Below are 26,430 nucleotides of genomic sequence, written 5' to 3'. Positions count from 1 at the left end.
ACCCAAGAAGACATTTTTATTGTTAAGACACCCTCATGATTGGGAGATGGGACATGAATAGTGACACTTTACACTCTTTTCTATTAGAAAGTTCCTTACACAGATTATAAGCGGTTTTAGTAGGTAATATGGACTCAGCTTGCTTCTTCAGTGTATGGTTTAGTAGGAATGGCTACCTACACCGTAGTTCCCTGTGAACTTTGTACCACAGAGTGAGCCATTTCCACAGAGATCGTTGATCATTTGTAGCCACACACAGGACCACTAATCTGGTTCCATCTTTCTTCAACAATTTGGCCCGTCCGTCCGTCCGTCCGTCCGTCCTTCCTTCCTTCCTTCCTTCCTTCCTTCCTTCCTTCCTTCCTTCCTTCCTTCCTTCCTTCCTTCCTTCCTTCCTTCCCTTCAAAAGACGGTATCTCTTAGACGCAGGGACTATAGGCCAACACCTACCTACCGCTCTTTTGCAGAGCAATAGTTGTTCATACTATTGCTTTACTGTATACAAATGACACAGTCCACAAGGATCAAGGATTCAGTCTTCTGAAGATGCTGAATTATGTTAACCTGGGCTAGGTAGTAGGTACAGGGGCACTGTCCCAGCCTCAGGATGTCCTGTCCAGAGGGTGGGCACATATGTAGGCTCGCTTCTCAAGGATCTGCTGAGACACTTTCTTAATCTGCTCATCCAGGTTTTCTGGAGAATCTGTAAGAGGAGAAAGGAGTATAGGTAATCCTTTTTGCAACATGGTAATACAAAGAGGTTCAAGGAGTGTGCTTCTAAGATAGTTCTCCACTGGACTAACTGTACCCAAAGACCCAGGTCTAATGTGAGAAGACCCTACTTGTTACTGGTTCCTGGAAAGGTCATTTCACTATGCTCCACAGTATATCACAGTCCTGTAAGCCATGTAGGCTGGGCTGGGCTCTACAGCTGCAGGCTATATCTCTTCAGTAAGGGTTGTAATGGCCCTCTCCACTCTAACTGGCAACAGGGCTAGGCTCTTCAGACTGCCATGCCAAGGTAAACCTGGTCATATTTCAAAACAAGGACAAGCAGTTACTAAAGAGAAAAAGCATTTCAAATGAGAAGTAACCTGTCTTCCAGGGCCAAGACTTCTGGAGAAGACATTGCAATTCTGTAAATCATTTTGGCTAGAGTCTATGGCTAAAGAGACGAGGATAATGGCCGTCTCCTTCTTTCAGGATCTCTCCTAAACAGACACCAGCATATCCTACATAGAAGGCCTTAGTATGTAGGGATGTACTTGATCTAGCAAGCCCTCTACTGTGAGCCCAAACCACTTTCCTGGCAGCAAGCTTCGGGAGGAAATAAAGCACCAAAAGCTATGGATGCGGCTGGACTGGGCGCCTGCTTCCCACAGGTCATCTCACTCACACTTGTCCAGCTGAGACAGGCTGAAGAGATTCTGGTAATAAGCTTCCACACAGAACATGTTGGCCAACAGAACCTAGAGAACCAAAGTCAGAAGGGACAGCAACTGAGACCCCCGAAGTTGACCTGTAAACTCAAAAAAATCCAGCCTATTGCCACACCGGGTGTGACATCTTGTGCAAAAACGCCTGGCTCAGAAGTTACATAGCACCATGACCAAACACAGCCTGACCAGGAGCAAGCTCCTTGGGATCTCTGAGACGGTTTCTGTCTCTGGGAAGTGTGCACCCATGGGCTATTTGGAATAATGTGTGTCAAGAGCCTGGCAAACAGGAGTTGCTAGTGACCAACTTGCTTCCCCCTGCAGGGTGAGGAAAGTGTAGTACAGGGAATGAGGGTGGGCTTGTCACTCACCTGCCCCCTGCCCGAGACTAAAGGCCAGGATCAGGAGCAGCCCTGACTTGGCCACAACACAGCAAACTCCTCCACCATCTCTGCAACTCCTCCTTGGGGCTGGAGGCTCAGCCTCTCTGGTGCAGGACTCCTCAACAAGCCACACTACCCAACTCCTCCCGCTAGGCTTCATTAAAGCACAGTATATAAGCCTGCCCCTGTAGCCACAACCCTGGCAGCCTTGTAGGGCTGTGCAACTTACCTCATGGTCGTGATTCGGGAGCCCAGTTCGGATGGAGCGGCTGGCCCGTGACAACACGGCCGTCATAGCATACAGGTTGATGAGGATGTTGGCCACCCGCTTCAGCACCAGCTGCTCCTCTACAATGGTCTGGGGACAGAGGTTCAGAGTGGTGACCAATGACGTTTTCCCTTCTCTATACTTGGGCACACGTCAAGGCTTAAACAGGTCTCAGAAACCTGTCTGGAGCTTAGTGCACTCAACGTCACCTTCAGCAAGACTCCCCACAGACATTAGCTCCTTGAGTTCAGCCTCAGGTAGGTGGGCCCTCCAGGTATTCCAGAGAGCCACTCTTTGGTTGGAAGGTACTTAGAACACTGTGAATAATTCACTCAACAGGGCCCCTCCATGGGCAGTGCTGGCCAGCAGTTCCATGTTCTAGACCTGGACTCAAAGGTGGGCAATGAGCCCAAAGTGGACCCATGGCTACTGACCGCACAGGAGTATAAGTAGGGGAGGCAGTATCCTGATGTGGGATTCCCCTCTGTATGCTGTAAATATGTTTTATTACCATTGGCTAATAAAGAAGCTGCTTTGGGCCTGTGGCAGGGCAGAATACAGTAAGGCTCAGGGAAAACTAAACTGAATGCTGGGAGAAAGAAGGTGGAGTCAGAGAGGTGCTAAGTAGCTGCCAAAGGAGACAGATGCCAAAACTTTACCGTTAGGCCACAACCTGTGGTAATACACAGAATAGAAATGGGTTAATTTAAGATTTAATAGCTAGCTAGCAATATGCTTAATACAATTAATATAAGCAGTATTGTAATTAATATAGTTTCTATGTGATTATTTCAGGAATGGGGCCCAAGAAAGAACAAGCAGCCTCTGTCTACAGTATCCCATGCCCAGGCAGGACCCACTTACCTTTCCGAAACGGAGTAACAGGGTTTCAACAGTCCGACCAAAGTAATACACATTTTCCTCAAGCTTGTTGGCACTGTCCTGTCAGTGAAGAAGACAGACTTAGCATCTCTATTCATGCTGTTCCACTTGACCCACCTAGTATTCAGTCTGGAGGTCCAGTGAAGGGCAGAGATGGAGTGGGGCACCTGAGTGTACCAACAGCCTTCTGGATTGGGAATACCTGGCAGGAGGGGGACCCAAATGTGAAGTACAGGTGCTGGACATACTTACTCCAAGACTGGGATGTACAACGCCAGGTTTGCTTGACAGTCCCAGGTCCACGGTTCGGCTCAGCGAGTCCCGAAGCTTTCGACCAATTGTCTCCATGACTGTGGTCACATTGCCTCTTTTAAGCTCTCTGCAGGAAGTTCACATTCTCGTGATTTAAGACTCTACAGCTTGTTTTCACTGACCAACAGTTTGGCACCATGGAACTCTGGGCTTTTCTACAGCTGAGCATGTGGGCTCCACGCAGGGTGGCTTTCTCCTCCTGGCAGGGGGAAGCTTTTGTATGGCCAGCTTTCAAACAGTAAAGTAGTCTACAAAGTCCTACTAGCAGCCTGTATGTGGGTTCCAGCAGGGGTCTGACTGCTCTGCCCTGGAAGGAGGCCAGAGGAGATAAAGAGGGGCAGAAAAGAGAAACTAGTCTCAAACTTGCAACCTGTTAGTGGGGCACCTCTCACTCCTTAGCTTCTGGATGTCTCAGCAGTCCAGTCAACATAATAAACATTTCCAAACACCAGGTACCCTCCACTGTGGGGGAGGAACATTTGCAAGGGAGGGATGATAGAATTTAATGTGCCTGGAGGACAATGTGACTCCAAAGGCAATGAGAACAATTTGGGCAGGTTGCCCTTCCTGCTGCTTTTGGTGAGGGGGAAGTTAGAGGTGTTGCCTTCTGGACCCTGTCACCACTGTGCAAATAATACTGTACTTGCTTGTGCCAGCTCTGAAGTGAGCCTGTGTGCAGGCTGCACTACCCACCCACTGTTCCAAGATTGAGCAGTCTTTTCTCTGGCCTCTGCTGACAAGTAGGGACCAGTAACAGATGGGAAAATAGCACATACTTGATCCTAGAGGTCAGGATGCGTCCAGCATGCTGCAGGCCTGTCAGGGCAATGAACAACCGAAGAATCTCATTGGTTCCCTGCAGCCAGAAGTGTGAAGGTCAAAGCAGTCCAGCAGTGCAGTCTGTGACTGGACAGATCCAGCCACTACTCACTGTTCAGATGGTAGAGGCTGAAGCAGCTTGGGAATAAGGCACAGAAGCAGGCTGTGGCTTGGTGTTAGGCAACACACGGGAAGGGTTGTATGGCTGACCAGAGGGTATGGCCTCCCACTGGGACGCTTACCTCACAACTGTCCTGCATAGTCCATACCTTTTTCTAGGTCCCAGAAACCTTATTAAAACTGAAGCCAGGTTTCCCTGGGCAATGAAGGGATGTAATGACTATAAAAGTGTGGAACAGATAACCCATGGCTCTGTGGGTTATCTTAGATCAGAATCCTTGGGGAAGCTACAGACAGCTGAGCAGTAGTAGCTTGAAGCTCCTCAGGGGAACACACACACACACACACACACACACACACACACACACACTCACTCTACTTCTCCATGTAAGAACAGCACCTACCAGCTACTAGGCTTCTAATACAATTCTACTATAGAACAGGAAGCTGTAGGCTTCACAGCCCAGCACCATCCTGTAGTTGGACTGGCACCAAGGAGAGAGAAGTTTCCCTGGAGGAAAAGCTGGGCATGGAGGCTCTCGTGTTTCTTGCCCCCAGCTCTGAACAAAGTCTGCCTCACATTAAAACTTCTTCACCCTTCTATAAATTATGGCCCCGAGAGCAAACCCTGCTGGACCACACCACGTTGCCAGGAACTCTGAACAATCCAGGCCTCTCCCTGCAGGAAGGGCCAATAGAGAGGCAACCTCCAGACAAAACGACTTAGACATGCCTGGCTCTTGGAGGAGCCAACCCTTCTGCTACTAGACTTTGGCTGATAAGGCAGAGATGTTGACTGGGCCCACGACCAGGGAGACTCCTACTGGAGCCGACAGGAGTCAGCTTAGCTTCAGCTCACTGAGTGAAAGCACAGCCTAGAGAGTACGGGACGGAAGCAGAGTGGGAGCTGGGACTGGAGTCCTGCCCTGGCAAAACTACAGCAGTCACTGGGAAGCTACAGGCCCAGTGGAAAAGGCCTTCAGGAGCGCGATCTGAAGGGGCTGCTGGGCTCTCTCAGCCTGACTTCCTCTACAAAGCCAGAGAGGGTGGAAGCACTGGTGTGTGGTTGAGGGTTCAGCCAGAGGACAGCCTGCTATGTCATTTTAGGTCTGGGGACTTAGCAATCTCTCAGGGCTAGAAAGGATGAGAGGAGCACAGGGGTATTACTAAGGGGTGTACAGGGAAGCACGGTCAGCAGGGATACTCACCTCAAAAATGAGGAGGATGCGGGCATCACGCAGCATACGCTCATAGGGGTAGTCCTTCATGTAGCCCGAGCCCCCAAGGATCTGTAGAGCCTCACTCACACACTGCCAGGCAGCCTCGGAGCTGAACACCTGCACAGACCCAGACAAGGTTAGAGCCTGGTGGGACTGCTCCACAACCAAGTCATCCCCTTGGGTGTTCTAAGAGCAAAACCTAAGCTCTGGGGAGCTGAAGCCCAGAATACAGTGTGGAAAACCTGAGCTTGGAGATGAGTGGTTCAGAGGGGAACTTCCCACGTAAGCACAGGCAAGTTCTTCCGCCTTCTTGGACCAGTGACCAGTCTGTGTGCTCCATCCCCAACATAACTTGTCTCTTGTACCAACTCCTGTGCTCTGCAATTCACCCAGATTTCCCCTTCTTAGGCAGGGCGGCCACTGCTGTCTCCCTCATGGGCTTCCATTTTGCTCTCCTGGCCACTGTCTACTGAACATCCTATGGACAGAGAAACTCAGCTCTAGGTTAGCATGTGGAAGAGGTCAGCTCTTGGGCACCAGTTGGACCACAGCAGACTCCCCAGTGCCCATTTCTCTGGGCTGTCACATCTTCCGGCATTTCTCTTAGGAATTCAAGTCCAGAGGCCAATTTAAGGTGGGGTCGTCATCTGCATCATAGATGGAAAAGACCCTTTCTCACCCGACCTTCCGGTCCATTCCCATCCCTTTAAGTCAGCTGCCGATCCGTAGAAATACTTTCTACCTCAGAGTCAGTACCACAGCAACCTGCAGTCTAGAGATCCTTTCCTAAGATCCAGAGGACGAGCAACTAAGAAATAGAACACCTACCCAAAGACAAAACCAGATGCCAACACCTAGAATTACCTCAACTATCATTACTACAAATGCCTAGACACCAGAACAAAATGGAAACACTCATAGTCAAGACAATGTGATCCCTCCAGAACCCATACCCTCGCTACAGTAGACTGTGAAATTCTACACAGGTGAAGCCTAAGACAAGAACGTTAAAGAGGACACGAATAAAGCCCTTAACGGAGTATGTGAAAACACAGAGAGTAGAGTGAAATAGTGACAACCACTCAAGACATGAAAGCAGAAACAGAACCACTAAAGAAAACCAAAACTGAAATAAAACTGGAAATGGACAATCTAGGAAGTCAGACAAAACCTCAGCTCAACCTCACTAACAGAGTACGTGGTAAGGAGGAGAAAATATCAGGCGTTGAAGGCAACGTAGAAGAAATGGACAAAGAAAATGTTAAATGTAAAAAATCAGGCACAAAGTATCCAGGAAATCTGGGACACCATGAAAAGACCAAATTTACAAATAATAGGAATAGAAGAAGAAGAAACCCAGGTCTAAGACACAGAAAATATTGTCAACAAAACAGAAGAAAATTCCCCAACCTCAAAACAAGAACCCCAAACAGAAGCAGCAGAAAATTGGTATCTACATACATACATATATATATATTTGTGATTATTCTATAAGAATTTTACTGTTTATCTTGACTATACCTTGATATTATAAAACTAATAAGAAGTGACATGTTATTCTAGGCACTGTAAGTTTTAGCATCATTAGCTTTCTCAGTAATTTTATGTTGGTGATTTTATCACCTCCACTGTATAGATAAGAATGGAGGCCGAGAGATACTAAGTGAATTGTTCTAGGTGACATGGTTAGGAACTAGAGATACTAAGTGAAGTGTTCTAGGTGACATGGTTAGGAACTAGAGATACTAAGTGAAGTGTTCTAGGTGACATGGTTAGGAACTAGAGATACTAAGTGAAGTGTTCTAGGTGACATGGTTAGGAACTAGAGATACTAAGTGAAGTGTTCTAGGTGACATGGTTAGGAACTAGCAAACTCAGGATTTGAGCCCAGGCGTCAATGCTTACTTTTGCTGTTTTGCAGGTAATGGCCAACTTGTGCTTTTCCCAGGTCTTCCTGACTTTAACACTTTAAGTACCCATATCCTTGGAAACTGCCCAGTTTAGGAAACCCAAGATGGCTGATCTCTTTGTCCTTTCAGCTCCATGGTAAGCAACTTAGTAAATAAAGTCACAATTACCTTTTACTGCGGATTATCCAGCTCACTGATTGTTAATTAGAATGGGGTTGTTGGACAATGTGAAGACAGCGAGGCCCTGCAGCACTCAGCCCTAAATGCTTTTACCATTGCTGTACTCTTAAGGCTCAGGGATGGATGGATGCAGAAGGGGAGGTGGAAAGATTAGAAGAACCAGGGGTAGTAGATGACTTTAAGGAAAGTTTCCAGACACAATAGGACTGATACACATATAAACTCAGAGACTATGACAGCAAGCACAAGACTACACATGTTCAAGCCAGACAAGATCCCAACAAGGAGAAGGGAAGTGGGTGCAGAGTCCCCCCAGTCAAGAAGCAATGGAACGACACTGACACAGCGCCCATTCTCCACCCAAACCCATGCTCAGTAGGTGGACAACACAAACTAGGCTCCGTGGGGAGGAAAGAACATGAAGTTGAGTGGGTAGGGAAGTGGGGAAAGATCTAGCGGGATTTGAAGGAAAGTATATGATCAAAATAGGTTATATGGAATTCTCAAAAAATAAATTAAAAAATACTTTAAAAAAACAGAACAAAGCTAGAGGGTTGTGAAAATGAACTTACAGGCTCTTACTCTTAAAGTAAGCATATGAGAAAACTCTGTGGAGCCGAGGGAGACAGTTCCAGCTGACAGTAAAGGCCCAAAGACAATGGGTCCAGTAGTAAGGTGGCTGAACAGAAGAGCAGGAAGCACCCAGTGCCACAGAGGTAAAGACGGTGACTGCTGTATGCTGTGGACCAGGTTCTGTCTACTTGTGATCCCAGATTTGCCTGTTTAACCCTTAGGTATCCAACTGAAGCAGTACCAATGTTACCCCACCATGTTAACTGACAAAGTTATGGCCCAGAGGTGAAGCTAGGAGAATCCTTATTGCAGCAAAGGAAGGAGCCACCTTGAAAAGGGATGGTTTGAGGAAGCCCAGGAACAGGGGTTAGAAAGTGGGCCCGTCCTGAACACCAAAGCATTTTCTACTTGCAATGTTTCTAGATCCCCTTAAGACAGAAAAACAACATTCAAGGAACTCAGGACTTGGCCCTTTTACACACCAAAGAAATACAATTCTTGTAACCAGTGCCTTCTTTTTACCTCATTAAACATATTATTAATAAAGTTCTGACCAAGAAGAAAGGCTATTAAATCTGAGAAAATGTCATTCCTCCCCAGGGGAGCCCAGCTAATTTACATGGATATAGTTTTGACATCTGTGCCTTCTCCTATTGCTACGACCAGGATCAATCAGTAAAAATGGGCACAGTCCACAGTGGGAACCACTGAGCTGCCTGCAGACTCACACTAAATGGGCACAATCCACAGTGGGAAACACTGAGCTGCCTGCAGACTCACACTCGGCTTCACTCCTCCCAACTTCCCTAGAGCCCTGCTAACCCGGGAAGCTGCACATGTGCAAATACTAAGTCAAGTCGCTCTCTCACTTAATAGGAGGAGGAAGATGGCCGACTATGCCACGGATCAGAAAGGCTGCCCCTCCCCCAAGTGCTAGCTCTAGTTGAGCTGGGATTACCTTCACCATGGCTGCCTCGATCGAGCAGTCGGGAAACCCTGGCTGGTCTAGCATCCCCGCGGTGAGGTAGGCCATGCTCTCCATTACATATGCCTTCTGAGCCATTAGTGCAAACTTTTCCTGAAATGTTCAGAAAAACAAAATCAAGAAGCAATTTGCACGTGCATAGGCTTATATCTCCTAACTCTTCTCAAGAAGCAAATTACATCAGAAGCCTTGATGTCCCAGTGGCAATAACGCCTTGTATAGATTTCATCCTATGTCCCTGCCCATAGGCATAGCTCAGCGAACCAGCAACTGAAAACCTCTTTACCTGAATCAAACCAAATTCACTGAGATTCCGATTGAACTGCTTCCTTGTGCAGGCATACTCAGCAGTCAGTTCTGAAGAAGAAAAGAGTTGTCAAAACAGACAAAATATACAAAACAAACACAAAAAAGTTTTTGAATTCTGGAAAGTATTTCCTAAGACCAGCATTTCTGGTTCCCACTTTCTGGTAGCTAGTTGGAGGGGTATTCTTGGTCCTCATGGGCCTATCGGCAACAGGCAGGGAGGGTAAGAGCAGAGAAGGCTGAGTCAGTTGTGAGGGTGTGGGGGAGACACTCGTCTCCCTTAACACACCACCTCCTCACAGAAACACCGGAGATACAAAGAGGAAGGCTACAGGCATCGGGTGTAAGCAGGTGCACAGGGCATCCAAGAAAGATGCGAAGAGGGCCCACAGACACTCAACCACCAATGTGACGGGTACCTTCACGTCAGAGCTCTGGCTGGGGCCCCAATGTGCACAGCTGTTTATAGTGCCAGGTTCTCAGAGCCTCAGAGGGACACTCAGCCTACTACCCCGGCACCAGTACTTCTAGTTCTGCCTGCCTACAACTTGTTTCCAAATATGCCCTCTGGTGTGAGCCAGTAGCAGCTGGTCTCCAATTGTCCCTGCACTCACATGTTTCCAGCCTGTGAGGACTCTCACTGATGAGAGCCACAGCATGCTGAACGAGCAGGTTCAGCAGAGCATAACAGGTAGGTTTGCCTTTGGGTCATGATGCATGGGCCTGTGGAAACCACCGCCCTCCCTGGGCCTCGGTTCTCTACTAACCAAATAGAGGGAAGAGTCCAAATGTGTGCCAACATTGTTGTAAACTCTAACAGTCACAAAACACACAGGGTTGTGCTTGCTTCCAGGACTTCCCAGCCCACATCTATGCCCAATGAGCCATGGGGCTCTGGTGAGATCAGAACTAATGTTTTCTTAGTGCCTGGCTCAAGGACTGGCATTCATTAAACAGCCATGTTTGTCATGGATAGAGTAGCAACACTTTATGCTTCTGACAGAATGTCTGACTAGTGTGTAAATAAAGCAGAGAATATTGAAATATACTAGCCTCTGGGGAAGGAGTACATTTGGTCTAAATCAAAGGCCATATGCCAAACTTAAGCTGTCCAAATGGCCTACCTCAGCCTTGCCTACCCAGGAGAAATGACAGAGACGTTGTTGGTATGCAGTTGGTGCTGCAAAGGGCTCCCGCTCCTGACTTACCTACTATGGAGATCAATCTTCGGTGTTAACCTGATTGGCTTTAGAAGCACAAATCACGATACTAGGAGACAGCTCTGGGCATTGTTTGTGAGGGATTTCCAGAGATGCTTAACTGGGGTGGGAAGAACCACCCTGAATATGGGCAGTATCAGCCTGTAAGCTGAGCTTCCGGACTGAGGAAGAAAGGAGGAAGCCATGGGAGCACGCATCTATTCTTCCTGCTTCCCAACTTCCCATGTGGTCAACTGCTTCCCATTCCAGCAGCCACAGCTAGAGATGTCCTAGCCACACCTTCCTTGCAAGATGGACCAGGCATTCCAACTGTGAGCCAAAATTACCCACCCCCTTCCTAAGGTTGTTTCTGTAAAGTACTTTGTCACAGCATGAGTTAAGTAACTATTCACCTACCAATCAGCTTCTTGAGCATCCCAGACACAGCACTGCCCATGCTGAATCGCCCGCTGTTGAGGATGTTCATAGCCACCTGCAGGGAGGGCAGACAGGGTTCAGAGGCTCTGAAGGAGGCCGAGGGAGCCAGCCATACCAACTTGTGTTCAGAAAGCAAAGGCAAGTGTCTACAGGATTCTATGCCAGCATCCAGACCAAGTAAATCCCTCTGCCTGTTTCCAGGGCAGACACAAGCAGTTCTGGTGGCTTAGTCACTGTTGTACCTTCCCATCAACATCACTGGCCTTGCTCTGACCACAGAAAACATCATTGCTCACACTCTCAATGCACCTGTCAGAACTCCTCGTCCATGGGCAGGCACAGAAACCCAGACTGATGTAAGTATGCCGCAAGCAGCAAGAACTTTCCAGCTGTGCTTTGAGGTCAGCACACACATTTTACAGATGAAGCAGGTGTCTGTGTTCAGAGCAGAGCTGTGACTTTCTCAGGAAACAGAGATGACCCTGGTGACTGCAGCTAGGAGCCTACGACACTGGCTGATGCCTCCTTCCCTGCCCTTCATTCTGTCTGATCCAGTACAGTGAACAGGTGCGCAGCTCTGGTTCACATGCTGTGCCACCTCATCCGGAGTCACGGGGTCTCCTCACCAACCAGAGAGCTCTCAAGGGAAGAAACTGAGTGAAGCCACAGGCTTCGTTCTAAAAATGGGCAACAACACAAGAGCTGGGGAAGATGGGGACCCTTGGACACTGAAGGCACCGTGGGAAGAGGTCTCCAAAGACCTACTATAGTCTCCATACATCCAGCAATTCTGATACTACCGTTACACACAAAGGGATTGCGAACATGTTTTCCAAACACAAATTTGAAGATGAAAGCTCACAACACAACAGTGCTACCCCCAAAGCGACAACAATTCAGCCTAATGAAGCAATGAGTAAGATGTGGTTTACTCAGCCGTAGATGGTTATTCACCCACACAAAGGAGGAAATGCGGACTCATGCTGAGACGTGGACGATGGCTTGAGAATATGCTGCGAAAGCAGCCACAAAACACCTCACACTGTGTACGATTCCCGCCATACGAAATGCTCATCATCCACAACCCAAAGAACAGAAGGAAACAGCAGTTGCCAAAAGATGGGGGTAGACCTGGAAGCGTGGCATGAGGAGTACACCAGACAATATATTAAAAATGATAGGCATGTGTATTTAAAATGGCAAATTAAATGTCACATAAAACACTTCTCAATGAAATATAAATCTGGGGCTGGAGAGATGGCTCAGGAGCTAAGACCACTTGCTGCTCTTGAAGAGTACTCAGGTTCAGTTCTCTGCACCCACAGGGTGGCTTATAACAGCCTGTGGCTCCAGTTCTAGGGGATCAGAAACCTTCTGGTCCCTGCAGGTACCAGGCACACATGCAATTCACATACACAAATGTAGACACTCACATACAAACATAAAATAGAAATAAACAAATCCAACTGAATAGGTGGTACACGCCTTTCGTCTCAGGACTAAGGAGGCAGAGGCAGGTGGATTTCCGGCCAGTGTAGTCTACATAGTGAGTTCCAGGCCAGTTGGAACTACATGGTGAGACTCTAATCTCAGGAAAATAAATCTTTAAAATATAAACCTGACTATAAGAGGAAAAGCTTAGAGAGGGAGTTAAGACTCAGGGTGCTAGTTTCTTGGAACCTAGACTTCTGTTTTTCACACTTACTAGGGAATGGAAATCCATTCCTCACGCAGGAAAAAGATAAAGATTCCTCATCCTAGTGAGACCCCTCCTCTAAGAGCAAGCCACTCCTCTGGTCTCTACAGTGCTGACAGCCACACATACACAATCACAGATAAAGCACAGGCTCACGCACTAGGGAAAACAGAGCAGAACACGAGACTCACACATGAAAAGGCACAGTACTCACATGAGACTGGCCTTCAACTCACCTTAAAGCCACCTCCAACTTCTCCAAGGACATTTTCCACAGGCACTCTGGTATTTTCAAAATGGACTTCACAAGCTAAAACACATGGAATTGAAAGATGGTGACTAACACATGCAAAGCAGTGAGCTCCTGACCCACAGGCCCGTGACTCAGTCACTCTCTTCGCATCCTGAAGAGCAGGGAAGAAAGGCCACATTCCTGCCTTCACGGAGCTCATTCTTTGGCCAGAAAGACACTCTATAAATGCAAGAACGTGGTCGCATGATCAGTGCTATGATGAAATAAACAAGCCAGGAGTTAGGCTGTTTGTGTAGCAGAACATGCAGGCAGCGCTGCAGGGAATATTGTGCAAGGGCACTGTTCCAACCCTGCCTCACCCTGTGAACCTCACTCTGTCACTCACATGGTCCAGTGGAAATAACCAGCACAGCACAGAAAGAGACGGGGCTGTAAGGGCAGCTATCATTCTTTGAAAGGCTATGCCAGACTTTTTTAAGGCAACATCTAACAAAGGCTGAGAGGACCAAAATAGTCAAAGACAGAAAGGCAAATAGAGCACACCAGTATTTCTTCCAACCCAGATTCAACAGGAATCTTGTTCCCTATATTTAACACAGTCATACTCCTGTACATAGGGTAGCATCTTCCCAGCTTGGTGTGGTGCTAGCAGATGGAATGCAGCTAGTCATATGTGTGCAGACACACAGTAACCTAAACCAATTCATCAGCACCCTTCAGACTAAAGCATCCCCCAAAGAAATAAAATCCTACTGTTGCAAGCTAAATCCTGAAGCGTCTGACAGACAGGGCTACTGTAGCCAGGGACCACCAGCAATCCTGAAAGAAACACAGGCTCCACTGGTCCATGTGAGTGACAGAGTGAGGTTCACAGGGTGAGGCAGGGTTGGAACAGTGCCCTTGCACAATATTCCCTGCAGCGCTGCCTGCATGTTCCGCTACACAAACAACCTAACTCCTGGCTGGTTGAACCAGAGAGAGACTAAGAATACGGAAGGTCAGGGTTCAAGGGACAATCAGGCCAAGTGCCATAAGCTGACCTGATGATTTTTCACTCAGCTGTTGCTCTGGCAAAGTGTGGAGATGAAATGCCACAAGACATGACCTCCCTGTCTGCTGGTCATATTGAAGGGCTGGCTACATGGGCTAGAGGATATGGCCATTCTTTCCAAGAACAATCTCATGGGTTCAGTAAAGATTTCTGACCTCATCTTATGTTCCTTGACCCTCCTTGGGGTCCTGCATGTTGCTGTGGCACCAGCTTCCCAGCTGTCAACAGGTAAGTGACACCGTTGAAATGCTCAGCTCCAAAGACATAGGGTACACAAATGTGGGCCTTGATGTGCCAGGAACACAGCCCCTTGTGGGATGGCCACTCTAAAACTGCACCACGAGAATAGTTTAGGAATGCCATGGCCGTACTGGGTGAATGGAGCAACAAACAGGACACCAGCCTCCACTGAAGCAACGGCTGACCAGGGAAGGAAAGGCAGGTCTGCATGGAAGGAAGAGAGAGGAAGGGATTCCAGGAAGAGATGGGTTGGCCTGCCAGAGGAGGTTTACTCCAGACACCGTGGTTGTGTGACACCCACTACTGCGCCATCAAGGCCGAGATTCCAACCGACTTCACTCACCTAGAACCAACAATGCTGAACGCACCAAGGAGCATAGGCTGTGACTGCATTCTTAATTTGATTATGCGGACATGCTTAACCGAAACCACAAGCAATTAGATGTCATTTTCCGTTATCGTTATTAGAGTGGACAGTGAACGTGTCTCTCAGGTCTGTCACACCCAGAGTGGACAGTGAGCGTGTCTCTCAGGTCTGTCACACTCGTGCACATGCCTATCTGCCACACTTACTGTTGGAGCCTCGAATGCCTAATTTCTCTTCAGGTTTCCCATTAGTGATTCCACCAAAGTCTCTTTCTACTATGAATGCAGTGATTTTGTCTTTTATCGAACCATCAGAATCAACCACCTGAGTTTTTGCAAATACAGTAAAAATACTGGCCAGTCCTCCATTGGTGATCCAAACCTGAGGAAAAAACAGAAGATCTTTAGAGACACCCCCCAGCTCCACCCAACCACTGAATTTCAGGCCAACACACAGATGTTCTGCATCAGGGAAGACAGGGAGAAAGCCCCAAGCCAAGCCTGTGTGAATGAGCACAGGAGCAGATGCGGCTAAAGTCTCTCCAGAGCAGGGATGCTCTCAGGAACCAGGGCAGGGTAGGGCTGGAGCATAGCTAACGTCACTAAGATGGCCTCTGAGCTCCACTAAGACCTGACCACTGACAAACTTAAAGAAAGAAGGAACCTTTTCACCACTGCTGCACAAACACAAGGGTACAAGTTTTATGTACTGTATCTACTTATCAGCCAAAGGAGCGAAAGTGGGGATGAGGAGGGAGCGCTCATGGACTGTAACAGACGGGAATTATTTACTTTTAGTAAGAGAGGAGCAGGAAATCAGAACGCTAAGTAAGAGGCCATCACTATCCTTTCCCCAACTGCTAATGGCATTTCAGTGTTCTATCTTTAAGCAGTCCTTGATGAAATCTTGCGGGTGCCACCCAGAGGTGCTGCTGTCAGCAGAGGAAGGACTGCCAGCCGTGAGTGTGCACTCCTCCAGCGGGTGCCAGGGCCGTGAGTGCACCGCACTACACTTTACATCTTTGAAATGGTGTGGAACCAGAACTGAAAATCAACACACGAAAGCAGCTGTGAGCACAGAATCAAGGAGACTATGGAGTCAGACGGCCTTGCTCCAGTCCTGCCTCTGCCACTGAGGGTCTTGACCAGCCACTCAGTGGTGCCTCGGCTGTTCGAATAAAGGAGCAGCACACGGCCAGTGTGATATACAGAAGATGAACACGCAGAGTCAGTGGCCTGCTAGAGCAGACAGGGTACTGAGGTCATGGCTATACCTTGGAGCCATTGAGGACAAAGTACTTCTTATCTTCACTTAACGTAGCTCTGGTCTGGATGGAGGCAGCATCACTCCCACTGCAAAGACAGAGCTGCGAGTAAGATTAAAATATTTCCGAGGACTTGGAAATAAGACAGGCCTTTAAAACACCGAGTCAGACAAAAAAACCCATGTCTGTTCCACTTGAGCTCTGATGCTTGAACAAGGAACATGGTCAGAGTCTGGAAGCAGAAGGGAACATTCCAATAAAACTTATACCAATGAGAACTGTGTGGACAACAAGTAAAATAGTAGTAGTGGAGACAGGCTGGGCTGAAGCCCCATACGGAAATGGGCTCCACAAGGGCTTTGCAGAGTCTCTGTGTGGGTTCGGCCACAGCAGGAGGAAGCCTGTTCAGGATTTCAGGTGAAGGGAAACACGATTAAACAGGGCCCCGCTGGACTTGCAACAGAATCTGAGTCTTGCCCAGGCCTGCTTCGTCCTTGCTGTGTGACCCTGGACTGGTTACAACTTCTCTGAGCTTCAGCTCCTAATCTGGAAATGTGGACTTGCCATCCACCCCATGTGCTCTGAAAGAATCACTCAAGTTTGAATGAGGCTTGTGAGCCACAAACACTGACTTAGTAGATGCTGTAGGAATCCATCTGTAAGTCTCAATGGGCCAGAGACAAGATTGCTATCCTATCAAGAGTTGTGACTCTCTGAAGGCTGCAGAGAGAAGGAAATACAAACCAGCTACTCCACACAAGTTCCATGTCCCAGGGACCTTTGATGGTGCCAAGTACACAGGTGACATTTTGAGGAGACAGACCTGGCTGGCTCTGTTAGGCAAAAGGCTGCGATGTGTTCCCCAGATGCCAGTTTGGGCAAATACTTGGCCTTCTGTTCCTCAGTGCCAACCAAGATGATCCCCTAAAAGAAACACACAGACCAACTGATGTTGAGAGTGAGGTGTCTTTAAGGGCAGCCCCTCTGTTGACAATATTTACTTCACTCAAGAGAAAACAGTATGAGTTCAGAGGCAGCAGCCTCAGACGCTGCTTAGAAGGCCAACCTGCTGAGGAAAGGCCGACTACTTATGCACAAGGTCCAGCCACAGTGGCAGCTCTGGAGCCAACACCTAGGATTCTCATCCCTGACTACCTCAGGGCAATCCTGGGAGACCATGGGTCAGATATGATTTACAAGCTGAGGACTTCTCCTTTATGGACAGGAAGGTCTGGATGATGGAGTGTGAATACAGGGGGTGCTAGAACTTTACCCAATATGGGAATGTACAGTTTCAAAGCTGTGTTCCCCAACTTTAACCCTGTTGCTAAATCACTGCAGTCTGGACACCTAGCCTTAGGCTGCAAAGCTCAACGCCGAGTCCATTCAACTGTCTTTCACCTGTATACAGCAGAACTGCCCCGGATAATAGGAAACCCTTGAAGACTGTGTGCCCTTGAAGCTGTCCCTTCCACCATGTTTTAAGTTTGGGGAGCAGGTAGGGTATGTGTGCAGACAGGACAGGAAGGGGTGCATTTCTAAAGACAGCACGAGCCTGTCTCATATGCAAGTGCAGCTGGGCTTCTCCATTAGACCCTGAGTGATCAAACCCATTTATGTCACAGGAGCAGTCCCCTGTCTCCTACTTCCTCCAGAAAGCCAAACATAGGACCTCAGACAACTGACCTTGAGGCCAATAGCCTGGTGTGCTGCCAGGGTCACGGTGATGGAGCCGTCCATGCTGATGATCTCCCCAAGACGGGCATACATGGTGTTGGAGAGGCCTAGGCCACCTAAGAAAGACAGACCAGTCTAGCTGACTCTCCAACTGGGGAAAGGGATTTATTTTATTGTTCTAATTTTAAAGTAACAGCAGAAACTTTAAAAGAAAATTAAAAAACAAAAAGTAGCACAAGGAAACTATCCTCTATAATCTTATCTAGAGTATTTCTGTATACATCTTTAGATTTCTGAGGCAAGAAAACATATATGAAGCTGAGTTGCTAATATAGACATCTACACGAACAGTAAGCCACTGAGTATGTCGTAAACCCTTTCTACCAAAAGACATTTACAATCCAGGTGGCACCAGATCAAGGCTCTTCTGTTGCAGCACTGCAACCCTTGAGATTGTGTTCATCTTCTGCAGTGCAAACTATCCCTGCATTGCACTTGAGACAATGTTCATCTCCTCCTGTGCAAACCATCCCCTGCATTGCACTACACTGAGCAACACTTGAGACAGTGTTCATCTTCTGCGGTGCAAACCATCCCTGCATTGTGCTACACTGAGCAACACTTGAGAGTGTGTTCATTTTCTGCTGTGCAAACCATCCCCTGCATTGCCCTATGTTGAGTAACTTTCTGTTCTCCACCCACAAGATGTCATATCAAATCTCCCTACGCCCAAAGCGTCCAAACCGAAAATGTGCCTTGACATTGCCAATGCTTCCTGAAGTATAAAACTGGTCTTCTCTGGGAATTGCCGCTCTAGCACTAAAAGACAAAGGGTCTAAAAACAGCAATGAACTTATAGACTATACATTTACTCTTCATATTCCAGAGGTGTCCACATCCACTTTACACAAGCGAGACCCACAGTTCTCAGGACAGTAACTAGCCAAGCCATCCAGCGAGGATAAGAGTGCACAGCCCCCTTGAGAGGGCGGCATGCCTCCACACCCAGGTGGGCTACCTCCGCAGCTGTGGAAATATCTTGATGATGTCAGGCCTCCATGCATTCCCACTTCCTGATCCTCCAGCTACAAGCACCCGCCCTTCCCCATCTTTGCTCTGATCAAACACTTGCTTTTCCTTCCTTAACGAAGCGAGGCTGCGGTACTCTCACCTTCTTTCTACTCTATTTGGTGTGGCTGCACACGATGGTGACATCTGTCCCTTGGGAACACAGCCCTGATGCCCACTGGATGAGTTGCCTCTCTAACGGTTTCATGTAGAGGCCAAGTGAGCTATTTCTGTGAAGAAGCAGAGTGCTGATGCCACAGATGTAGGGCTGGCTGCAATGGGCACTGGGCATACTTTAGGCAGTCTGCAGACAGTAAAGTTTCCACATACTTGGTAATGTGCTTGAGAAATGTTAAGGTTTCAAGGAAGGCACATTAGTTAACAGTTTTAAAGCCATCACTCAACCAGGTTAACCAGGTCAAGATGCCAAGGCAGGCAATTAGGCACCACCCTTATTTCCTTGGACTTTCACTTGTGTCTCAGCTTGGACCAGCCTCAGATTTGGCACTATTATGGACCTATTCTGTATACTTGAGGGCCCACCCTCTGCTGTAGAAGGGGGTTTACACGTTAGTATCTGGAGACACAATAGGTAAGGAACTAGAAGACCAAGAATGCAGTGTAAAACTCAGTAATGGCATCATTAGTTATGATCTGGGAAATATGCACAATAGCACATCTCCAAATGAGCAGCCCAGAGCCGGGAAAGCTGTCCAACTCAGCAGGGTCACCAGCGTACTATTTCCACACCTCAAGGACCTTTCAGGTGCTATGCCTGGAGGTTGCAGGCAGGCAAAAGCTGTAAAACCACAGCTTTACATACCACTCGCACCTAAGCCCAAGGAAGACTGCGTTTAAAGAAAGGCCGCCGTGAGAAGCTCTTGCTGAAAGGCCTTTGTTCTAACTTACCATATTCTTCTGGGACCTGTATCCCAAAAAGTCCCAGGCTCTTCAATTTTTCTAAGGTGTCAACTGGAATTTTTCCCTCCTGGTCAATTTTTCGAGAGTCCACTAAGAAAAACAAATATCTTAATTAAGCAAGAAAAAAATAAGCTATGTTCATACAAACAGAAGTATACAGAGTAGTTCTGTATAGTACACCAATATCAGGGGCAGAAAACGTCTGCAACCTGAAGTGGCTGGCGTCATGCCATCAAGTTCATAAGAACCGTGTTAAGTCACTGGTGTCGAGTGAATCTTTCTCCTGACCTGGGTGTGAGTGACCAGGGTCATGTAAAACAGCAGTGTAGCATGACACAGATTCCTGGAGGGTATTATGATGGCTCAACTCATCTGTCAACTTAGCAGAGTTTGGAGGTACTTAGAAATCAAACTTCTGGGTGTCTCTGAGGAAGTTTCCAGAACGTTTAACTGAGGAGGGAAGACCCTCTCCTGTGGGCAGCGCCATTCCATAAGTTACAGTTCTGGGTTATATTAAAAGGGGAGACAAGAAGGCAAGCTGAGTACCAGCTCAGAACCATCTGTTCTCCTGGTTCTGACTGGGTGTGAGATGGAGCAGTCACAAAGATCTGCTTCTGTCAGCAGACTTCCAGCTCCATGAACTACATTCTCAGAACATGAGCCAAAATAACCCCTCCTTCCCTAGGTTGCTTCTTCCAGGCAGTTTCGTTACAGTGATGAGAGAAATAAGTAATGAAATGTTTCACTAGGTAACGTGTGGTCACAAAAGGAGGCATGAGAATCCTCACAATCTAACTGTATCTGTACCTTCATGACTGCACACACAACAGCACATACGATAACACATGCACATGCACCAGTACATGTTGGTCAGCTGGCTCGTACTGATATCAGTATCCTGTCTGTGATGTTACATGAGTTATCCAGGACGTTACCCTGGAAGAACCAGAAGAACATAAAGTCTTCAAGAAAGTGCTGGACCACAGATCATGATGATTCATCAAACACCCAGTACAAAGACCTAGACTTAACCTTACAAATATGCCATCTTAGACAGCCTTTACCACAGTATGTGATTAGCAAGTCTGACCTTCTTGGCCTCAGCTACATTCATCTTTTCTAGTTCTCACTTTTAGCATGTCATACACAAGTGTTAGCCTGCAGCAGGGTAGAAACATTTCAAAGCGGTTCCTTACCACAGAAACTGGGTGATTCCTGAATGTTCTATTATAAATGGAAACTTTTTTTTTTCCGAGACAAGATTTCTCTGTAGCTTTGAAGCCTGTCCTGGAACTAGCTCTTGTAGACCAGGCTGGCCTTGAACTCACAGAGACCCACCTGCCTCTGTCTCCCGAGTGCTGGATTAAAGGTGTGTGCCACCACCGCCCAGTGAGTAGGAACTATTTTTAACTTAATAACAAAAACACCAAGGTGCTTCTAATATAAGCAATCCAATTAGCCACGTACTGGAAATGGCAATGATAAAATCATACAAACCTTCTTCAGTAAAGAATCTTTCCAGTGGTCCCACAAACTGGTTGATTTCATTAAGCTCATCCTGACTAACTTCGGGAAAGGGGAAGACTCCTTTCTGAAAAGGGAAAAACAAGTATGACAGTCACACTGGATGTCCAGCCCTCTCACTGCAGTCACACTGGATTCCCAGCCCTCTCACTGCAGCCACACTGGATTCCCAGCCCCTCTCACTGCAGTTCACTGCAGTCACACTGGATTCCCAGCCCCTCTCACTGCAGTTCACTGCAGTCACACTGGATTCCCAGCCCTCTCACTGCAGTCACACTGGATTCCCAGCCCCTCTCACTGCAGTCACACTGGATTCCCAGCCCTCTCACTGCAGTCACACTGGATTCCCAGCCCCTCTCACTGCAGTCACACTGGATTCCCAGCCCCTCTCACTGCAGTTCACTGCAGTCACACTGGATTCCCAGCCCCTCTCACTGCAGTCACACTGGATGTCCAGCCCCTCTCACTGCAGTCACACTGGACTCCCAGCCCCTCTCACTGCAGTCACACTGGATGTCCAGCCCCTCTCACTGCAGTCACACTGGATTCCCAGCCCTCTCACTGCAGTCACACTGGATTCCCAGCCCTCTCACTGCAGTCACACTGATGTCCAGCCCTCTCACTGCAGTCACACTGGATTCCCAGCCCTCTCACTGCAGTCACACTGGATTCCCAGCCCTCTCACTGCAGTCACACTGGATTCCCAGCCCCTCTCACTGCAGTTCACTGCAGTCACACTGGACTCCCAGCCCCTCTCACTGCAGTCACACTGGATGTCCAGCCCCTCTCACTGCAGTGCCTAGCAGAAGGGAGGGAAATGTGTTGTCTTCCACACCAGGTCCCAGGAGAGAAGCAGAAAGAAGAACTCATATGACACTTCAGGCATGGGGTTTATGTCTAAGACTATTTGATGGAGGAAGGTCATTGGTTAAATAATAAAGAAACTGCTTGGCTCTCATAGGTTAGAACTTTGGTGGGTGGAATAAACAGAACAGAATGCTGGAAGGAAGAGGAAGTGAGCTTAGATTCAGGGCAGCTCCTCTCAGAGGCAGACGCGATGAAGCAAGCCGCCAGGTCAGACATGCTGAATCTTTCCCGATAAGACTGGTGCTACACAGATTATTAGAGATGGGTTGATCAGGATATGAGAATTAGCCAGTAAGGGCTAGAGCTAATGGGCCAAGCAGTGTTTAAAAGAATACAGTTTGTATGTTGTTATTTCAGGGCATAAGCTAGCCAGGCGACCGGGAGCTGAGTGACAGGAACACAGCCCACAGCACCCCGCAACAACTATTTGCACCGATTTTTCCTCCACATGCAGGTGGGCTGAATCCTCATTTTCAAGTTTCCTCATCAATAACAAGGGTGGAGAGTGTCCCCATAAACAAGGAGCCTGGGACTTCCATTTAGATCCCCTGCTGTTTACTAATTTTGAGGTCAGTTTCCAGTAGCACTTCCATTTTCTCACCAACAATGTGCAGGTCACATTTCCTCAAGATTCCTTTGAGAATCTTGTACAAAACAATACATGGGCAGATTCTTCAATAAAACAGACATCAGTCTTCGTATGAGCTCGAAAGCTCCCCATAGTAGGAGCATATTCCAATCACCATATATGCCCCCCTTGAGCAGCTCTTTCCTATGTCCTGGATATTGGTTCCCTGTGTTGAACACGTGAGGTAGCAGGGTGACAGGACAAGAACTCAACCTGAGCTCAGCCACTCTTTACATGTGGCTAAGATCTGAGCAACTTCCATGTCCTCTATAGTGCGATTTCTCCTACATTACACATAATCCTGTTCATCAGAGAAAGTAGCTGTAAGGGTCAGAAAGGACATACTTGGGCCATGAAGTAACCATGTCTGTGTGAGACTCCAGCTCTTCTCATGACCACTCTCTTTATCTTAGTTATGGTTTCTATTGCTCTGAAGAGACACCATGACCAAGGCAATTCTTACAAGGAAAACATTTAATTGAGTTGGCGACTTACAGTTCTGAGGTTCAGTCCACTATCATCATGGCGGGGAGCATGGCAGTGTGTGGGCTGTCATGGTGCTGGCTACACCATGATCAGAAGGCAAAAGGAAGTGGACTGTCACACTGGGTGGTATCTTGAGCATATATGAGACCTCAAGCCCACCTTCACAGTGACACATTTCCTCCAACAAGGCCACACCTCCTAATAGTGTCACAACCTCCGGGGCCATCTTCTTTCAAAGAATCACACTTTTCTCCTGAAGAATGACATGATTTCTACTAGCCAGGGTCCCCTGCTGGCCTTTAAAATCACCCTACATGGCTTGAGGGCCTGTGACCATTTGAGGTCCAGTCGTCCCTACAGTTGCTTGATATGGGATGTAGATTTGGACCCAGAGCTGCTGAGCACGGACAGGTCACAAATTTCCAGGTTCAAGAGTCTCCCATCTCTTTGGCTCCCCTCATCACAGGGGAGCCCTCACTCTTCCCTGCCTGCTACCCTATTACTCTCAAGTACTTGATTCTCCACATGAGCAACGCTCCAGAATCTATTTGTGCCTCTCTGGCCAAGGACAAAAGGCTAGTTGGTATCTATTCTATCAAAGGAATATGCTGCTACCCACCAGCACTCCACTGTCAAGGTCGACTCAAAGGGAAACATGGCTCCTCTCATCTGTCTGCAGCTCTCGGAACATGGCTGCCAACTCCTAGGAGTGCAAGCTCAAACCATCACCTTCACAACCCAACTAGTCACTTAGTCTTGGTCAAATGGCTGTGTGAGAGGAAGGTGATTCTGATTCCAGTAGACTAGGCAAGAACAGAAAATCTGGCAGGTAGCTGGTCTCCAGACATAATTAAAGTGTTAAAAAAACTTCAGGGGTCAAGGCACGGTGATGCACACCTTTAATCCCAACACTCAGAAGGTAGAACAGACGAACTCCTATGAGTTCAAGACCAGTCTGGTCTACATAGTGCATCTCTGGACAGCCAGGGCTATACAACAAGACCCTGTCTCAACAACAAAACGACCAAACAAAAACAACCTCCTCAAAACAAAACAACCCCCCCAACAAAACCAAAACAAACAACATAAAAATAAAACTTCAGGGGGAGATGATAGGGGTCAGGAGGAAAGCATCCACTAGTAGCCAGAGACAAAACAGAAAGAGGGACACCATGGGAGGGAGCTTAACTTCAATTCATATCTCTCAAGTCATCTTTCAGGTCCATAAAGCAACAGAACCTGTTATTCAAGTGTTTCTACTGTAGAAGTCAATTACAAAAGCCACCTGGCTGTAACTAATGCTAATGTCACATAAACCTCACCCATTCAGCCTCCCGCTTGACCCTGTGGCAGTCATTGGCACGAGTAACTGGGACACTTTCCCTTCTCCCACCCCCAAGGTTCTAAAGTATCGCAGACACTGTTAAATCAAGGCCCAGACATGCTTTGAGAACTGTGTTTGACAGATCCAGGAAGGAGCAGAGAAGTCAGGTTCGGAATAAAACTTGAAGTTAGACAAAGAAAGATTTACTTATAGGATTCAATGAGGACTATGACAATAAGAAGAATCAGGGTGTCACTGGAGAATGTGTCAAATCAGAGCCTCCATTATTACAGTAAACAGGCTTCTGGAAAGAGCAAGAGTGTGTGGGAGGGACCCAGGGGAGAATTTTTATACATGCTTATCAAAGATGCTTATTACACATCTAAGAGGAGAGTTTGGGTTAAGGGAAGAACTCTTAAGTGGAAAACTAAATTTGAACCATAATAATAGAGGAGGATTTAAAGCTAGGACACTGAATTAGTTCATCAAGGGACTGGCTGTAGATGAAAAGAACACGGACTTGAACTTTAGAAAACTTCCTCTTTGCTAGGTGTGGCATATGACTGCAATCTAGCACTCAGAAAGGAAGGCAGAGGTAGAAAGATCTTGAGTTCCAGCAAAAGCTTGTCAAAACAAGCAATCAACACAACCACTACCTCCACATAAAAAAAGAGAAAACAAACAACAACAACAAAAAACCCTGACTTCATCTGGGCTCCCAGAGACACTGGCCAACGTCTACAGAGTGAGAAGCCAAAGAACTAACAAAAGGAGATAAAGGAGAAAATGGTTTCTCAGAAGCCTAAAGTGTGTTCAGAACAAGCATTGAGCACTTCCCTGCATCAGATACCAATGGTGGGAATAGGAATGACAAGCAATTACTTAGATTTGGCAATGTTGAGATCACTATTGACTGTTGGGACAAAGCTTGAGGGCACAGGTTCAAGAAGCAGCATTATCCTTGAATAAGTGAGAAAGCTGAGCTCTAACGGCCAGGCCAGCCTTTGTTAGGGGTAGACAGTTCACTATAGTAGTAGGGTGTCGGTGACACCAGGGAGGACAGCTACCCGTTGGGATTCTCATCAACTACATAAATGTAAAACTGGAAGCAAACCGATGTGATGGGGGAGGGGACTTAAAGATTAAAAGAGGGTAGGCAATGACCCTTTCTTTCCCATGCCTTTGAAAGGCATGAGAATCCAAGACACATCACCTTCTGTCACAAGTTGTGGGAAAAATGGTTACCTCACTTCAACGTTAGCTTTGAACTTTGTAGCAGGGCAGCCACTCCCAGTCCGTGTCTTAGATTCTGCTGTAATACAGTCAGTCAGTCAATGGGAGAAGACTGTTCTAAAGAGAATATAGTTAAAAGAAGCGAACTTAAATTCGTTGACAAACCTTCTCACTCTCAAGGTGAAAGCCTGAAGGTTGCTACAAGCTGGGTTGTGGAGCTCTGCAAAGGGAAAGGAACCTGGGGGAAAGTTTCAGAGCTGAAGGGAAGCCAGAGAAGCGGCACTGATTGAGTTGTTTAGAAATCACATTTCCAGACAGAAAAAGGAGATGTCTTCGTAATCACCTCTTCCAGGAGTCCAGACATTTCCTTGACAAGGAATAGCTAGAAAGGCGGGTGTGGTGGCACACGACTGCACACCAATACTCCGGAGACTGAGGCAGGAGAATCACTAATTCAAGGCATGCCTGGTGTAAGGAGTGAGTCCAGAGTCAGCCTGGGCTAATCCCCGAGCTCTGCCTCTCAGGTGTTTGTCTTTTAAGCACTCTGGCCGGGTACCAACGAAAGGCGGAAGCAGAGGACGAGAGCAGTCAGAACTTGTCGTACCTGCTCGATGTTGCCCAGGAAGAGCTCCTTGGCGAAGGAGCAGCTCCGCAGACTGGTGTGCAGCGGGCGGTGCGTCACCGTAAAGACCCTGGGCACCCGGGAAGCTCGCGCTGCAGTAGCCGCCGCGGCCACAGCCGCTGCTCGACGAGAGAAGAGCCGGCAGCCAGACATCCTTCTCTTCACACCAAGCTTCAGA

General features: G+C 47.6%; 1 protein-coding gene across 1 annotated transcript; it reads right to left on the bottom strand.

Moving 5' to 3' along the window:
• Nucleotides 1–26,430, bottom strand: Acad9 (acyl-CoA dehydrogenase family member 9). The gene is made up of 18 exons (XM_057757193.1): nt 26,235–26,430; nt 21,066–21,159; nt 19,557–19,658; nt 17,589–17,695; nt 16,726–16,826; nt 15,912–15,990; nt 14,845–15,019; nt 12,964–13,037; nt 11,011–11,086; nt 9,375–9,445; nt 9,062–9,181; nt 5,429–5,557; nt 4,058–4,137; nt 3,222–3,348; nt 2,952–3,029; nt 2,049–2,177; nt 1,397–1,469; nt 1–703 (listed from the first exon to the last, which is right to left on the bottom strand). The coding sequence occupies exons 1-18, from the start codon at nt 26,403–26,405 to the stop codon at nt 603–605; spliced, it is 1,887 nt and encodes a 628-aa protein (XP_057613176.1). The 5' UTR covers nt 26,406–26,430; the 3' UTR covers nt 1–602.

Source organism: Chionomys nivalis, chromosome 24, assembly GCF_950005125.1.
Source record: "Chionomys nivalis chromosome 24, mChiNiv1.1, whole genome shotgun sequence".
Lineage (NCBI taxonomy): Eukaryota > Metazoa > Chordata > Mammalia > Rodentia > Cricetidae > Chionomys > Chionomys nivalis.
Note: the sequence above shows the minus strand (reverse complement) of the source record. Positions and strands in the feature narration are given on the sequence as shown.